Raw genomic sequence first — 18,209 nt, forward strand, 5'->3', positions numbered from 1 at the left:
GTCTTGCATTGTGATCCTTACCTGTTTTTCAACATTAAATGAGTGAAAATTGTAGTCATAAGTCAATTCAGTACCAGCAGGCATGTCTTTAAGTGCATACAATCCAATCCGGTAAACACCATTAACAGACCTGCAGAGAAAATATAACGAAATATTCCAAATAATTAAAACGAAAATTGTCCACATAGTGGAAGTGTTGGAGACAGGAAACAATACTTCTGCCATGCTCAGGAGTACTCCTGTTCTTCATTTGACCTGTTCTTGTTTCTGTCTCTTACAACAAACTTTGAAAGCCACCAAAAATCAATGCTATGTTTACAAAGAGCAGGAAGTTGTGCCACAAATAGAGAAGCTACAAACTGTATTAGCTAATATGACTGATCCACTTATCAACCCTCGCCATAAATCAAAAGCTTACACTGAATGTTTCACCTCATTTCACAAAACGCACCAAATTTTACTGTCTCTCTGATTCTTTCTGTTGGATTCTAATATTTTAAATTTAATTACTATTGCTTAAAACTACTAGAATTACCTGAGAATCACAAGCTTCCCTGCTGTACTACCACTATAACCAATCCCTATTACAACCATCTACTTTTTCACTATGAATTTCTCAGAAGCCCTTCCTACTAGCCTGGCACTCAATTTATTGTGCTAACATAGTACTGATATGACACAGGGTATGCTGAAATCAGACCATTCCCCTGTTCATATGCTTTAAAAATATATTTGAATTGCAGACGTCTGGCTGGGACGGAGTTAGCTTCTTTGCAGCACCCTGTAAGGTGCCATGCTGTAGATCTGGTGCCAAAATAACGCTGATAACACACCAATGCTTTAGCTGTTGCTGAACAGTGTTTGCATAATGCCAAGACCTTATCTGTTTCTCACTCTGACACTACAGTGAATGGATGGTGTGTGTGTGTGCATGTGCATGTGTGTGTGTTGCACAAGAGGCTACGAGGGGACTCAACCAGGAAGATCACCTGAAATAACCAAAGAGATATTTCACACCATATAATCTCATGCTCAGCAATAAAAAGGGAGTGAAGGGTGTTCAGAAGGTTAGGCTAGCAAACAGGCTGGGCATCAGCCTGCCCATGGGAGGTGGTGAGCGATTACCTTTACATCACTTGCTTTGTCTTGTTTTCTTTCTGTCTTCTCTCACTTTAGTTATTAAACAATTTTATATCTACCCACAAGCTTTCTTGCTTTTACTCTTCCCCTGTCCTTCACACCAGGGGTGCGAAGAGAAAGTGAGCAGCTGTGTGGTGCTTAGCTGCCTACCGGGATTAACCCACAACACCATAAGGAAAGAATATACACAGCGATTATTTTATGGCATTACCTAGTCTTCAAAATTTGTAGCAGGTTAACAGCACGACAAACAAAAATATTGCATTTGCCTTGCCAGAAAACTTAGATCCTGTCTCCAAAACGTCCACTTGGAAACAATATTTCTCTTCTGCAATGCGAGCATGATAGTAAATATTTTTTACACTGTTCAGCTCAATTCCCCTATTTTTAGATCAGATTCTCTTAGATGATCTGGTTATCTATATTTTAGCCACTGCCATACCAGTCTCCCAGTAAACAGAATATATTTTTCTTACCATTTCTGCATCTCACAGTTAGGATTACAGCTGTGGTTGATAAAACGAGCCTCATTGCCCATACGATAACTATCTATCACCATTCCACTGTCTAAATTCAGGCAGTAATGATCACTGTGATTATGGTACTGTTCAATCATCCGGTTCCTATGAAGCAACACAGGAAAGTTATTTGTGATTCTCCTTCTTGCTGCAAAGCATACAGGGAGTAACATAGTAATAGCACATTCAAGAATTCTGAGAGAGGGTTTTGAAGAAAAACAATTGTAATTTTTATACTTTATAGAATTGTACACCTAGAGACGGAGGAAAACCATTATAATACCTATTTTTATAAGTCAAGGCCACTGACAGAGCTTGGATTAGAATTTAGAAATTTGCTCTTCTGGAATGCTCCCTTTTGGGTTCTGCAGATTATTTGTATACATTTCATGTTGATAACCTGTGTATGGAAGAGAAAATGCAAGTATACATTCTTCGATGTGTATATGTATGCATGTGTACAACATTCAGCTCCTCCCTTTCATTATCTGGGGTTGGACACAGTTTTTGCAGTTACATCCATGGATTACAGCTACTTCTTTTTAGCAAGAGAGCAACAGTGACAAGAGAGTCAGTTGTGTCAACAGTTACCTCTGTATGAGGAGATCAGATTTGCCTTCTGATGGAGCTCTAAGAGAAGCACGTATGTCTCGCCAAACTAAATTATCCTCTGATGTTATGTAGTTAACAAGACTTATAATTTCTTTCTTTCATTAGGTATTAGTGCTCCCACTTGTTCTTTTGTCTTCATACCTATCTGCGAAAGCTCATTTCTTTTTCTGCCCCATTCTGCCCCCTCAATTCTATTTTTCACAATTCAAATTCTGCACAGTACTCATAATCATATCAAATTCACATTCACTTGTGGCATTTGGCATTTACAGAGCAGAAGTCGCATTCCATACATTAATCACTCCTCTATTTGACTGAGAAAAAGCTGGTTGATCAAGAAAGCTGAATTCTAAGCCTTCCTTCTGGTGGCAGTGACCAGAAGAGGATTCTTTTTTCTTTCCCTTATTCTCCCATTCATTTCTGTCTAAGGATTTCCCAACAATTAGAATGGATGCTAAAGTCATTTACTGAGCCTTACATGCTAAAATAGCAAATAAGTATTTCTACCTGAATTCTTGCTCACTAACAACTTCTCCCAGATATTCAATGATAAACTGTCCTGCTTTCAGGGGTTCTTTGGTACGAATACCCCATCCTTTCTCCTCAGCTCGGAACCTTTCCAGGCACTGCACCCATTCGTGCCTCTGTATCCGCTGGTTACAACACTGTTCACCACAAGGGCAGGTGTTTGGTGAACACTCCGCAAAGATCATCCTAAAATAAAGAACAAAGAAGTTGAAGGAAGACAAATAGAATATGCTTTACACTATCACACAAGCAAAAAACCTTCTTCTGTTAAGTAAAAGTTATTTAATAATTAAAATGGTTCTTGTTTTCACACAAGATAATTCACACAACAGTTGATACGTTGGCTCTCACTGATATTCAAAGAGCAAAATGTAGCTTTTATTGGGTCATTCCTCTGAAGAAAAGGTAGAGGAATACCTGCAGCAGAAAGTAACAATGTTTGCTCTTTAACAAAACCATTTTTTAACAGGTTTGCATTCAGCACAACTCTTTTCTTAAAATATTATTAGTTTATGTGAAATAATACGTATGTTGAAATTCTCTTATTATAGTCAGTCAACCTGTTTCTAACCTGTTAAGACAGTCTTCCACGCAGCCCTTTCCGTTGTCATCATCTGGTTTCTTACAATTGCAGGTAGTGGCCTCATAGCCAGAAAGAGGTTTGACATCCACATAGACATCTATAGAGGGGAGGGGAAAAGAAAAGGAGAGGAGGGAAATTCTTGCCAGGTGAAAAACGTAACTATCTAGAAATTTTTCATTCCAATTACATAAAGCAAAAAAAGAAGTTGGAAGTGTCTTGTTAGGATAAAGAGCACAAAAGAAAGGAGGAGTGTTATGAAAATTCCAGTTATACATTTTAGTAACAATAAGATTTTACTTACTAGAACGGATTTTTTTATAAAGCGGGACATCTGGCTTTTTATACAGCTAAAAGAAAGAGAAAGAAAATTTTAATACATTGCATAACTGCATTGGTTATTCCAAAGAATCAGGGAAATTTTGTCCTGTTAATATGTAAAGGTTTTGTAATCATTACTAAATAATTTGATTCTATGAAATATATCTGCTTTCTCTTCTTTAGGCCCAGATTACATTTAGAAAGAGGTCATAGAAGTTTCCAATCAAGTAGAAGTTATGCTCAATGAAGTAGCTAAGCAGTTTTTCTAACATGCTGCTTTTTCCCTCCATAACATCTGAACAGAATGAGATGTTATCATGAGGACCAACTATTTGGGGATTATTCTGAGCAATGCTTTTTTTTTTTTTTTTAATCAATATTTAAAAGAAGAATAATTATTCAAAACTACTTTGGAGAAAGCATCTTTGGTGGAATTATCACATGCCAATATTTAAAAAAAAGTGAAAAAGTAAAATTAAAGTGGTAATCAAAACTGTGACTACAGGTAACAACCGTGAGAAATGAAGACTCATCTTCTAATTAGAAAAGTGTCCTCTGCAGATGCAGATGACTGGAGGGAAAAGGGAAATTCTTCCAGACAAGCTTTAAGGAATAATTTCATATTATTACATATATAACCTACGTATTGCACTAATGGCCTTCCACCAGTAACATACACAGCAGACAGGCATTGTACGAACTATACAAATGTTGTACAAACAAGACTATTCTGTAATGGTTTTCAATATTCTAGATAGCTATGGAAAATGTCAAGGAAATAGATCATATGTATCTATTATTTATGCAATATTGAACAGCTAAGTCAGGCAGATGTAGGCAATCTTCAGTACATGTCAAGAAACTGTCCTCAGCTGAAATGTCAACAGCTATCATTACTTTAAGATTACGTTTTGGTGGTATTTCAAAAGGTAGCTGGAGCCACAACCACCTGGGAATTTGTCTTGCTCATTCACATCCTTAAGTTACATGTCTCAGAGCGCTTTCCTGCTGCACAGCTGGGGACAGATTTACCTTCCAGCATTAAATCCTGTGTTAAATCACTTGGTGGAAACTTCTCAGGGAAAAAAAAAATCCTATTTTTAGGTTTGCACATATTTAAAGCTCTTTAAAAAGAATGCGACTGTTAAACACTTTCTCTTCTTTCCTCAGTACGAAAATTTCAGCTTGCAAGTGAAAAATAAATTCCACTCTGCTGGGAGTGATCCAAGAAAAATAAGGCCTGAAATTTCTCTGTGCTGTTGGCAGTACATCTGAATTCTCCTGAGGCGTGTCTAAAACAAGATCATTGCAGAAAGCAGGCACACTACCAAAATAAAAGTCTGCAGCAAAATTAATGACTTTTTTGGCAGAAACCTATAGGATTGCTATTTTGTAAGAGATAGAATAATGGAAACTATTCACATTTAATACATATGCAAATCCTTTTTTCCTCACCCAGTGGCAGCAATAAGAATATTCATTAATACATAGAATATATAAACATAGCTTTCATGCAAGAATTCTGCTATTTTTTTTCCAAGACTTCCAATCATAATCTTGGCAACGAGTAACTTTTTATCTTGTACCTGATTGTGTTTCCACTGCCAGAGGATGTCGTAAGGCAGCTGGAAGTCAATTCTCTTTTGTCTGAGATACTTCCCTGAAACAAAAAGGTTTATAAGTTGTACACACTCATATTCACATATCCCCAAGGGGCAAAAGGACTGCTCCTAGGCACACTGCCAGAATTCTGATAGGGCCTCTCCATGTCTGAAAGTCAAAAAGGCAGAATAGCAGAATCTTCCGAGAACATTTTATTTATTAGTGACAAGCACAGGAAAGAGCATTCCATCTTGCTAGCCTTTGCATTCTACTCTGGTTTTGCACTGAGGTTTAAAGCTGTATAGACACCAAGCAAGCTTCTGTCTCAGAAACGAGATGCGCTTGCTGAGTTAGGTGACAGAGGAGAGCTGCATTCTGCTTTGATGACTGAACTTTAAGGGTGTCATTAAACTTTAACAGTTACAGTTAAAATCTGAAGAGCCCTGCCAGGAACCTTGCAGGTGTTTGTCCAGGAGGGGTTAACTGAATGCGAGTTACAGAACAGCAAATAATTGACAAAATTGAAGATGCCTCTGTGTCATACTGAGACACTGCTAACTCCTTGCAGCAATCCCAAACAAAGGAGATGCTTTCTCCTCAACTGTGTACATACTAAAATGATTTATCACAGAGATCAAACACACATACAAAAATTCTGCATATGTGATTCATACAAGGTGGTGAATCACAGTAGCGTACTTAGAAAACAGATTTTGAATTCTGAAAAGTTTCCAAACCTTTTCCTACAACCTTTACCAAACTAATTCAGACTTGACAAAGACATTCCTAATTGTTTCAGAATGACTTCAAGATGATCTATATTTTCAGCAATATTTGAAACTTTTTAGACAGGAGACACTGCTTTCACTGTAGATTTTGTCTTTATTCCAAAACTTACTATCACCCCAGCCTTTTCCTAAAGGAAGGAAACTGACTCAATAAATGCTTTATTAATATTAAGACCTGAGGCTTGACACAAGTGCTAGGCTACTTCTAGCTAAGATTAAAATGTTCTCTTGGCATGTTGTTGGAAAATTGTCACAAAACTGTAGTGAGAAGAGTGACTAAAGATGAAGTGTCAGTCTCATGTTGGATTTTCCCAGGTTTTCTAAATGGTAATAAATGCCTTTATGTTCCTCCAGCAATAGTCTGTGACTTTGTGTAAATTCACATGCATACCCTCACAAGTGGAAATTAAAATTGTGCTGTTTTCCTTACAATGTACTCCTAAATTACTTTTTATTTTCAATGCTTTATTCATCCATAGCAGGTTCCAGGAAAGAGCTAAATCTGCCGGGAATTTGCTTTCACTTCTATGACCTCACCAGGCGAAACAAAAGGCTCTTTCAAGTGCCCTGGCACCGTGCCTGCAGTATGTGGAATGTCCTTCCAGCCCTCATCAAGTAGGCACTAGTACAGTTATCTGGCACAGTCCTAAACCTTGTAACTCTGCTCTGCAGTTAAAACTACTCTCCAGCTACCCAATACAGAGCAATTAAAACAGCCTTATCTTTATTGCAGTAGCTTGTTTGTGTCTGCTAGTACAAACAAACTTGAGGTCACGGCCTTAGGAAGAGAACAGGATCATTGCACTGCAAACTGAACCTGAGCATCCCACCAGATGGTTCAGTCGTGCAGCAGAGTTATATGACCTAATTCAAAAATGAATTGAGAAAGGTCATGTTCTTGTCAATTTAAATTAACACCTTCAGTTCTGAAAACTGCTTCTTAAATGTTTATGCTCACTGATTCAAACAGATATTTCAAACTCTTCAGCTGGTATCGCCTCTCTGGGAAAGTTGTGAATGGAGCAAAAAGGTTCAGTTTAAGATGACAAACCAATTAAACATTTGTATCTGATGGGATAAATACTCCTTCTGAACAATGTAAAATTTCTCAAATCACTTTGCATGACAGCGCGTGAAGTGAAAAATCGCAGCATTTTAGGGGATGAAAAAGTTACCTTAAAAATAATAAATCAATTTTGCTTTGTACTGGGAAACGGCATGATCTGCAAAAACTTCAATCTGACAGTTCACAACCATCAACCCCAGGCAGTTCAGTCAAATGGACAGGACTTGGCAACGCCATCATGGGACACGACAAGTTCTAAGTCCTCATGCTATCCACAGGTCATGATTTCCTTATGCAGAGGGCAGAGACAAGACCCAGGCCTCATTTATGTTCTACTTCTCATATTTATCCTATGGGGGAATGTATTGTTTGCTTAGCATTTGAGATTTAAGAAACAGTAATCATCATCTCTGGCTATTCTACTGTAATATTAGTTTGAAAAGGTGGCTATTGTACTGCATTTAAGCTAAAACATTATGGCAGTTAAAGCGTGCTTAAAACTAGACTGATATTTTCTTACGATAAATAAAAAAATGAGAGCAAAGGTCAAACAGCAACAAGGAACCCTTGAGTCAAACTTGTGCACTGAAAAACACAAAAGGATGAGTACGACCTCTGACAAAGTTCGTATGCTGAAAGATACGAGTAACCCGACAATGCCATAAAATAAAAAATAAGAAAGGGAGAGAAACAGAAAGACTATAAGTTCAAGCAGAGTACTTCAATGTCACCTAAGAGTGGTATTTGTTTCCCAACAATTAAAACATGTGAATTACCCACCAACATGAATAGGGGCTGGAAACAGTCCATGCTCGTGCTCTCCAGGAGTGTACTCCAGCTTTTCTTTCTTTAATTGTATGAGGCGGCTCTTCGGACTGTGGACAACAGATGAAAGCAACAACAACAAAAAATCAGAATGAGGCACATTTCTGACATTTGTTAAAACGTATTTTCTGTTTTATTAAGGCACGAATATCTAGAACATCGAGCAAGAGAATAATAATAGGAATGGCCAAAAAAATTAACTTCCAGGTTGCTTGGCAAATAGACTTATTGTATTTGCTTCAAAACTGGTGATTTGATTTTTTTCCCCGTAATTTCTAAGTAGGCAACACCTGATGAGACACCATCAACTTTAAATTTGTAGTACGCAACAGATAAGTAATAACTAAGATCACAAGAATAAAACAATCTTAATTCATATCCAATGTTGTTTGCTTAGGCATTTGACGTGTTATACATATATAGTGCCTGCTTTCCTACTTTGCTGAGAAGAAATGTTCAGGTTCTATTCCTTTAGTAGGCTATTTATCATTAAAAGCAGGAAAAGAACAGAAACCAGAGTTAAAAAAGCAACAAGATAGCCCCTATACAGAAGGAAAAAAAAACAGGAACATGAAATAAGAATGGTTGTATGGATCATGCAGATGTCAAACCACCTAGCTCAGTACCCTGTCTTTTCTAAACACCTCCTTTTGGCTACTGACAAAGAAAGCATGGAAAGAAAAAACTGATGTGGTTATACTTAGTACCGTAGCTCTGCAACATTCAGAAGAGACATCTAAATGTTAAATATACCAAAGATAAAAATGTTATTAAAGCCTATTAAAGTTTACTAAGCTTTTTAAGCGATTCATGTTTAATAACTGGACATACAACTGAATGTGGTCTGCACACTCCTGTAATCCCTTCTGGATTGCTAATATTTATTCTCAAAGTATAAAAAGTTAACTAAATTTTAGATAGTGAAAGAGAAATTAAGGCATACTGCTGAAATGAGGGCTCTGAATTAGATGCTGCATGTACTCTGCATTAAAGTACCGTGCTTTTAATAGCATTATGTGTTAGGGCTCTAGTTACTACAATACCCTTGCATTTAACCTAAGGCACATATACAGGCAGATACATACACACGGTAATGAGATGGATTTTAAGATCAAAAGATATTTTTACAATAAATTAATTTGACTTCTGATATAACGTCATACGCTTGAACTCAGTCAAGTTTCTCTCTCTAGCCAAACAATCCCTACATTTTGTATTCAGAGGATGCATTCCATAAAGCCACTGCACCTTGATTCAAAGATCTGGAATGAAAGACAACTTGCCGTCTTCTCTGAAAGGCTGTTTTGGCAGCTCACTACAGTCTATTATTAAAATGAAATGGGACTATCTGAGCACAACACATCTGAAAACTATTATCTTCATTTTTTAAGGCACATAGGTATTCCACCACCAGAAGGAGAGGTTAGCCTGCTCCAGGTCACAGTGTAGGACAGAAGGAAGGTTAAAACACAGATCACCTATTTCCAGTCCAGTGCTTCATGGTCCAGAATGTATCACCAGCACAAAGCTACTGCTTGCTCTTTACATAAATACAGCAATTGCAAACTGAAGTATACTTTGTCGAGCTATCCTAATCAAAAAGCAGCAGCATTCTCTCAAATAATAAAAGGTTACTGCTTTTAATATTAATTATGACCCTCTGTTTACTAATGGCAGGCATTTGTTTAATTTGCTTAGGAGTAAGGTCTTCCGTCAAGTTGTGCCGCGTCACTAAGACTTGCAAAGAAAGTTACTCTGCAGTAACTACTTACAAGACCTGGAAGGCAAGTTCTTATCGAGAGGAAAAGGAAAAGCATTTTGAAAAGGCAAAGTGTGAACCTCCATTCTCAAGAGGCAAGCAAATCCTTAAATTAAAGGCAAAAAAATAAAAAAAGGAAAACCATTCCATAGGAAGGTACAACTTAATTCCAGCCAAACCCGCACCCTTTAACACCCACCTACTCAGTGGCAATTGAACTGTAAGGAGGAAACTAGTAGGAGAAGGAAGCAGCGAAAGCAACTAGTTAAAAACACGAAGTGTAACACAAAGCTCTTTAGGCATTGTCACAAAGAACAATGGGAAAGCACCTATTTTATTTTTCTCCCAAACACAGTGATGAAGTATTGTTAGAGGCATTTCAGAATTGTCATGACAAATCAATAAGATGAACCAATGTCACCAATACTTCTGCGATTTCAGAAGGAAGGGGTGAAAATGAAATAAGTATTCAATAAAAAAGGAGACTATGCTAAAGTAATCAAGGATAGACAGAGAGCTTTATAAACATAAATGCCACGCCAAAAAAAAAAAGCCACTTGGATTAAAAGGGGCCTCTCCACAACATCGAGAAAAGGTCCATATTAGCAGGCCCATGCAGCCCCACTAGGAAGATAATAAGCTCTTCTTTTGGGCTGGGGTTTCTGGGATGGCAATTCAGGTTCTGTTTGGTGGACAGAGCCCTCCATTCCCCTTTGCTAAGGCACGCCAACAGCCTCGCAGAAGCTCCCAGCGGGTGGCCGAGTGCTACCACCAGCCCCTTGTGACCCTGAGCAGCCTCGCGAGGGGCTTCCCCCAGGTCCTGTGCCCACGGCCCCAGGAGATTTGGTTATGTTCAAGCTCTGGGCACTCGGTCCCCGCCAGGCCTGTGCTGCATGTCACCCACCTCCAGCCCAGCCACGAGGGCTGCCTCCACGGCTGTAGCCTGCACCTCTCTGGCCATCCCTGGACTGCCTCTGACGCTGGTCATTGTCACTGGGCCTGATCCTGACCTGCACATCAACTCCCCCGCTCCACCTTGGTCTGCCTCCTCACCACAGATGGCTCTGGCAACGCAGACTCTCGGTCTCTGTAGGCTTTTTCTACAGCTTTGCTTCTAAAGCATTCAATTAGCTACTGTGATTCACCCTGCAGCTCTGCAAACATCAGCAAAAGGAAGGCACTGATAGGAGCAAATGGGTGGAAACCTCACATTCAAGCCCGTGCTAAACTGCAGTGATGTGTACGCCAGGCGAGATGCAATTCAGTACTGATCACAGCACAATTGTGCAGACAACACTCCTGGAATGAGAACTCAGAATTTCTTATTGCTGACAAAAATCACAGACAATATGAAAAACTTTGCCAGATATTTCCCTAATGAGAACCATATTTTTGTTAAATACTAATTTACTTTTAATTATTCAATTTCTTTGGTGAAGTAGACTTTGTACTCCTCTAGGAAAGCTACTACTGGGTAAACAGATAGTGACTCCAGTACACAATCTTCTTTTGTTCTGAAACCTGCAGTCTTGTGCAACCACACACTGAACTTCTCTTCAGCAAAAGATCAGTGTGATTCTTCCAGTGGGAGTTGAGGATTCTGGAAAATTCACGTGGACGTAACAGCTAATGCTGTCTACAAAACTACTTTTGGGAACCGAGGTAGAACTGAGGCTAACTTCAGACATCACTCCTTTCGTTCTTAGCTCATTTGCAAGGAATTACGAAGTTTGAGCTTTCTTCACTGTGTTTTAATAAAATTTCTACATCAAGGTCAGCTGGAGTGGTTAGGCAAATTGTACAACTCAAGTGGCAGCAGAGAAACTGATGTACAGCTCTCTCTTATAACAGCAGACTAAACTAGCAATGAAATTACAAATATTTTCTGTGCTGTTGTTTCAGCAGTTGGATGTAACTGACCTAGAGAGAAGCTGTAAACTGTAACAATAAACGTCAGTAAAACTTCCACTACTTTATCTGTTCTAAGGACACTTAGAATAATTTGAGAAAGATGCAGTAGGATAAGAAAATAGCCTTTAGAGTGACATGTCTACAATTGCACTTATAATTTGTCTCTGTTTCTCTTTGTACAGTATCAACTAGAGAATGCAGAAGCTGTTTTTGAAACAATGATGACACTTAACTGTATCATCACTAGAGGGTGCCGTACAATTACAGAGCTGCATTTTTGTTTTCAACTAAGATCATGTTTTCATACTCACACAGCTGCAAGTTATACAAATTATTAGAATAATAAAATGAACTTCTGATGTCCTCTTGCACTGGCACACATCTAACGGTGCAACAGAACTGGAACAGCAAGTTTAACAGAAAATTAATTATAAAAAAGTGACTACTACATTGCCAATTTAGTTTGCTGAACCAACTCAGTAAAAGTAAGGAGAAAGTCAGTGCCAGGACTAATGAAATGCTGGGATCAGCCTTTTGCACAGCACCTTGGTGTAAGAAAGGACACCTAAAACAAGATGGCCACAGCCCTGTCCTTGCCCAATTATGCATCTCCATACCTTGTTTCAGTATTAGTGTTCAAAATACTATCAAGAAAGGTAGCTCAGACTGTGTAGGCTGCATTTACTTACTTGATAGGGAAAAGTTTCCTCAGTAGTCTCAAGCAGCTCATCACAAACATCATTACCAGTGCAAGGGAAGGACTCGCTATGTGGAGCAAGAAGCAACGTGAAGACCAAATCAGAACTCTTCAAGCCTCCATGGAAATGCAACATGAGATGTGATGGGAGAGGAAGGATTGCAAGCAGAGGTCAGCTTTGTGCTGGCCTTCTCCATGGCAGTGATCTTGATTCCATCATCACTCACAAACATCAACTTTTGTTTCTCGTATTCATGCACTTTTTCAAATGACATCTGCTTACTGGCTATGAAGTAAGGGTCCTCTCTGGGGCCTGACTAGGACTGACAATGTCACTGATGTTTTATTGTAAAAGATTCTCTCAGGTCCCATCCTAAAGCAACACACCTCATTTTTAAGAAGCAATACTGGAGTGTTGCATGACTGTGTATACCTGTGACAGAACATCCAAATACTATAAATTTTAGCACAGCTGCAAAAGAGCATGCTTTCTAACTATTAGAAACAGATGCACTTTGATCAGACCTTGATCTTTGTTCTTCCTTAGAGTCTTGATCCCTTACTCATGCCCTCATTCTACAATGCAAAGGACAGTGACCAGAACAGCAGATAAAACTATGCTAGCAGCCTCCCAGCAGTCTGTGTAACCTTAAGTGGTCTACAAAGTAGGATGAGTCAGAAGGTGAACAATTTCCCTCTTTTTAATTTGACAGATCATATTATAAGAGAAGAGCAAATTCTTAACTTTCAACACAATTGTCCAAATGACTGCAGAAATCTTACGTAACTACAAAGAGAAACAGAAGCGAGCTGGTTATCAGAAACGGGAGATGCCCACCTTCTAGCGTACACCACTGAAGCGCTCGATTTTTACACTAAACTGCTCATACAAAGCAAAGGAGATGAACTTCATTTAGCTGTGAAATGAACAGGCTGCGTTCCTGAAATTCTTTCATACCAAAGATGACCACTCAACACCATTCAGTCAATAAAAATAGAAAAGTAATGGCCCCTTTTATGTAGACGTGGTACTCGGTTCCTGAACACTGCAAGCTCTGCCAGCAATTTTACTACCGTGATCATTTGATTGTAGAAAGCAGCTGTCTTACCTTCTTCAAGGTCGATACTCAGAAACACTTTCAGATTGCTGGAAGCTGCTTTCTGATTGGGGCTATATTTTAAATCTTCACTGGGTCAGATTCTGATAATTATCATGTGTGTTATTTTTCACAGGCTTGAATTAAGTTGATGGTTTTATTTCAGCTACTTATTAGTAGCAGCTCTTTATGGCTCTAGCTGAAAGAAGACAGTTTCCACTGGAGTATCAGACAGCAACTTTCCCCTGGTATTACTTACTCTGTTGTTTTGTACACATCAGAGTAGAGCCCTGCCTTCTGGTACTTCTTCTTTGGGGGCCGAGGGGCTTTCTTCTCACGCTGGGCAAGAGAAGGCAAAGGCTGTTCAGTGTTTTCAGGTTCCTGTGGTTTCCCAAGGGCATCATGTGGACTGGGTGGTTCAGCTGCTGTCTCAGAAAAACTGGAAGGAAAAGTAAAGATTATCTTACAGTATCTCTTACCATAAACATTATCTTACCACATCATTATTCCTTTTCATGGTCAGCAGTAAAATAAAAAGCCCAGGTTTCTGAATTACTAGGTGCCTCAGCTATTTAAATATGTAACTCAATGATCATGATCAAGTGGTAGTTAATCATAAAAAGTGGAGAATCTTTTTAGAGTAATGTTATTACTCCTAATATTCACCGGTTGGAGCCTTAGTGCAGTAATTTAGAAGGTGACTTACACTATCTGCTTTTGTACTCTAAAAATAGTACGTGGTAAACCTTTTCTTAGCTTTCAGGAGAGCCATACAACATATCCTTTGAACACACAGTTCCAGCAAAATCGTGCAATTCTAAATGTCTATATCTTAGTATTAATTTCTGAAACACAAGTGGATGATTATTTTCCAGAATTATTCTGAAAACACAGGAAGGAAGACTTCTGAAAGAGCTTGATCTGTTTATGCCGATGACTTTGGGGATAAGCATGTGAAGACTGAATCAGAGACTTCTGGTGTGTTCCTTTACCAGCCAGTGATTGCACTCCTAAGACAGGTGCATATTGTAACTCCTATTTGCAGCTTTGGTTTTACTCTTTATTTGCTGTGTATCAGTTGATCTCACCTGACATTGTGTCACTTGCAAATATTTGCTTATCACACATAGAAGTCACACACTTAAGGTTCCCATGGAGCATGTAGCACCCATAGTTTGTTATTCAGCACATGATGATCTTTGCTAAAGTGCCTCATTAGTAAACTTGTTACCAGCACATTAAATGTATTTTTCATTGAGATAATCAGAAAACATGTTTCACTTGAGACACGAGCACAAAAACAAGCTTTAGATTACCTGCAATTCCATTACATTTTGGGGTGTGATGTTTGGTAGCTTAGAAAGACCCTTAAACTTTCTTAAAACCGACAAACTTCTTTGTGAAACCAAATGTAACGAGCAGAGCTGGTACGAGTAGGATTCTTTGATGGTCTGAAACGTTATAAGTGCCAACACATAATGGAGGTTCATAATTGTGAGAGAATTACCTCTTTGTGCTCTCCTGTTCTTCTTCTGGTAGAGACTTTTGTCGTTTCCTGGCCTGTTCCTCTGCAAGCCACCTCTTTCTCTTCCAGCCTTTTCGGTGATCTGTATTCAAGTTCACACTTTGCACTACAGCTTCAATTACATCTGTGATGGTATCAGGTCCAAGGTGTAAAGGACTGCTGCTTTCTTCCCTTTTGTCTAACTCCTGACTGACCAGTCGAGCTGCCTGGAAAGCTTGCATTGAGACGACAGCCTGCATTGGGTATTTCCGGGGCCTACCTGGCCTGCGCTTCACAAAATTATTCCCTGTCCGTGACTGCCTTTGCAGCTTTTTGGCTTTCAGAATTTTATTGACGTGGTCAAGATTTTTTTTTGTTGCCAAGATCTTGTTATAATTGCACATTTTCCTAGCTTGCCGCTGCATGGCTTCAACCACACTTCTCTTCAGATGATGTGGGGAATAGCTGTTTGGTAATCTGTCTGACAGAAGTGAGATACTATCACTGCAGGAGCTGCTTGGAATTGCTGGAGCTACAAGGCTGTCCTGTTTTCCTAGGCTCCTCTCCCTGTTGTGGTTTCGAGCAGGACTAGCTGATGGTGGAACAGATACATTTGCAATGACTGCTTCTATGGTTTTGTCCAAAGTAGCCTGGCCTTCATGTTGTGCCATGCGCTGCAGTAAGCTGTCCACTGAATCATCAACAGCAGTTGCCAGCCTCGTCCCCCGCGTAGGTACTCCAATCACTGAAACACAAACAAATAGAAATATACTGGAACTTAAGCTGGAGACTGAAAAGCATGCGCTACTGTAACTGCTAAAGGGAAGACAACAAAATATTTCTGTAAAAGGGTTTGTATCTTTTGGCAATAGAGACATCAAGCATTAGCTGTCAAAGATGCAACACAATTTACAGTAAGTATTTTCTAGTCCAAGTCTGCTACTTTGGGGAAATGTGTTCCTCATCAATTTTCCCAAGTAACAAATTTGCAAGTGCAAATGAAAACACTGTTCCCAGAGTTGAAATGATTTAAAGGAAGAAGAATCAGCAGGTCAACTTCTAAAAATCCTCCTATGAACAATCTTCTTTCTGCAGGATTCAAAAAAGATGTAACATGCTTGCAAGGCACTGCTGTAAGCACTACAACCACGTGAAAAACCTAGCAGCCTGAATAATTCTGAAAGCAAGGGAAGGATTTACACTTTCAGCTTTCAATTTTAGATGAAATAATAAAGACAAATTACCCTGCTTTCTTATGGTCTTTAAATACACATTGGGAGGGAGCTGAAAGTTTCTTGCAGAAACACCATCTGTTTAGCACTGTGAGCTCCGTACGCAGCTGCGCCACCCATGATAACCAAACGGCATGACACAATGCATTTGGACACCAAGTCTAGTGGCTGTCCTTGAACTTGTGGTTCTGTTTGGAAACTGATCCAAAAGGATCAGACAACTGAACCACAAACCCCAAAACAGCTGCAAGCACTGGTCACGCACGCTTGCTTGGCTGCAAAGCAGCTCTCTCTGACAAATGCACTGACATCCCACATGCAGCCAGATCTGCATAAAAAGGTAACAAAGCCTGGTCTTTACCAGCATCACTTCAGTGTCTTTGAAGCTGAAAAAACCTGTGACTCAGTTTTATTCCTGTGCCCTCCTGCACAAGAAATGCCTGAACTTTTAACACCTGCCTATACACAGCCTTACAGTTTGCTGTTGCTCCTTTTAATTGAGCGAGTAAAACAAATGTAACAAGACAGAGAAAGAGAACACTTCTTCACTGTAGAATATTTTCTTTAGCATATGCTGAAGAAAGCATCTGCGACAATGTTTGTTTAAAGGGAGGAGGAAATAGCAGTTTTGCCACATTCTTTACATATGGAAATTGTAATAAGTAGTTCTGTAAGTACATATCCTAAGGATGTTTCCTACAAATTTGCAATCAACTTCACTGTCTAAGAATGTCTGAATTCTAACAGAAGCTTTTCTGCAACTGGGATTCCATATAAAATTGGTCAGAGTTAAGGATTTTTTGTGTCCCACAAGCAGGTAAGCTTACATTGTATTTTCCTCAGTGGCAGTGGGACTGCAAACAGGGTCTCTTTTTACTACATGGCTGACAGCTTCCCGGGAATACACAGGAAAAGAACATTTTCAGATCTCCTTCCCTCTGACAATTTGGTCAAGGGATTCAACAGTTTTGTAGCTGTGAAAGTCCAACAGAGCAACGTCTACATACTCACTCCCAGTGTGACTGCACGAGTCTTGCCTCCCTACAAAAAAAGGCTCAAATCTCATAAGTGACTTGCAGAATGACTGCTGAGTACACTACAAGTCACTTCATGCTGTTAACAGATAACTGGGCACACTCTGACTTAACGGCTGTCCTATTAATCCAGCAAATTACTGTGATGTTACTAAAGTAATTTATACGTTGATACAATTTACTTTTTCTGCAGCTCACCAATCTATCATTTAAGGACTAGATGAAATAGTGCTCCAAAACTATTGCTGGATAATCTGTACACATACACTACATACACTACGTGCAATGACCCACAGCTTTTCCACTCACACAAACGTGCACGTTTGTCTGTCACCCAGCCCACTGAAACGTAAGACCTTTTCTTTAAAAGAAAGTTAACTGTGAATAGAAAGCAGCAACAGACAGTTACAGTAAAAAGCTGACTGCACGTCAAAGACACGATTAGACTGAAAATCAAGGAGAGGACAAGTATTGCTCTTCCACAATATTAACTGTCAATTTGCAATTTTAAGTGCAGTACGGTGCACAAGCAAGAGAAAGGTGTGATGTTATATAACAGCAGCTAACATAGAAATGCATTCTTCATCTTAAAATGTGCCAGCTTAAGTAGCAGTTTATCTACCACAAGAATAACAAGAAACCGGACTAGAATGGAACTTGATGCCTAGATCTTAATGCCCTTTCTAACGGGAACTGAAGCAAAAAATGCACCATATTACATGTACTTCAGACACACTGTGATTCTTAGCATCACTTGAGGAAAGCCTTCCCCCTTTGCTAAACATCAAGAACAATGCTATTCCCTGCATTTCTTCTAGTTAACATGTACTCACAGGAAGGATTCTTCCACCTTTATGTCTCTTGTTACTTTTATCTCATTTTAATTCTTGTTTTTTCTGATTTTTGTCCTCACACGTTTGTGCTGTTCTTTTATAATTAGCTTTAGTAAACTGTCCTACATTTCAAACCAGGAACTTTTAACTTTCTACATGCCT

General features: G+C 39.1%; 1 protein-coding gene across 2 annotated transcripts in view; it reads right to left on the minus strand.

Moving 5' to 3' along the window:
* ASH1L (ASH1 like histone lysine methyltransferase) overlaps positions 1–18,209 on the minus strand; it is a 58,095-nt gene that overhangs the window by 13,340 nt on the left and 26,546 nt on the right. For both annotated transcript variants that reach the window (XM_038167740.2, XM_038167739.2), the window contains exons 5-13: positions 14,952–15,693; positions 13,704–13,883; positions 7,936–8,030; positions 5,286–5,359; positions 3,683–3,728; positions 3,370–3,478; positions 2,778–2,984; positions 1,617–1,763; positions 22–130 (exon numbers count right to left, since the gene is read on the minus strand). In XM_038167740.2, coding sequence (XP_038023668.1) covers positions 22–130; positions 1,617–1,763; positions 2,778–2,984; positions 3,370–3,478; positions 3,683–3,728; positions 5,286–5,359; positions 7,936–8,030; positions 13,704–13,883; positions 14,952–15,693 — 1,709 coding nt within the window. The remainder of the gene's footprint in view (positions 1–21; positions 131–1,616; positions 1,764–2,777; positions 2,985–3,369; positions 3,479–3,682; positions 3,729–5,285; positions 5,360–7,935; positions 8,031–13,703; positions 13,884–14,951; positions 15,694–18,209) is intronic.

This window comes from Anas platyrhynchos, chromosome 26 (genome assembly GCF_047663525.1).
Source record: "Anas platyrhynchos isolate ZD024472 breed Pekin duck chromosome 26, IASCAAS_PekinDuck_T2T, whole genome shotgun sequence".
In the NCBI taxonomy this organism is placed as follows: Eukaryota; Metazoa; Chordata; class Aves; order Anseriformes; family Anatidae; genus Anas; species Anas platyrhynchos.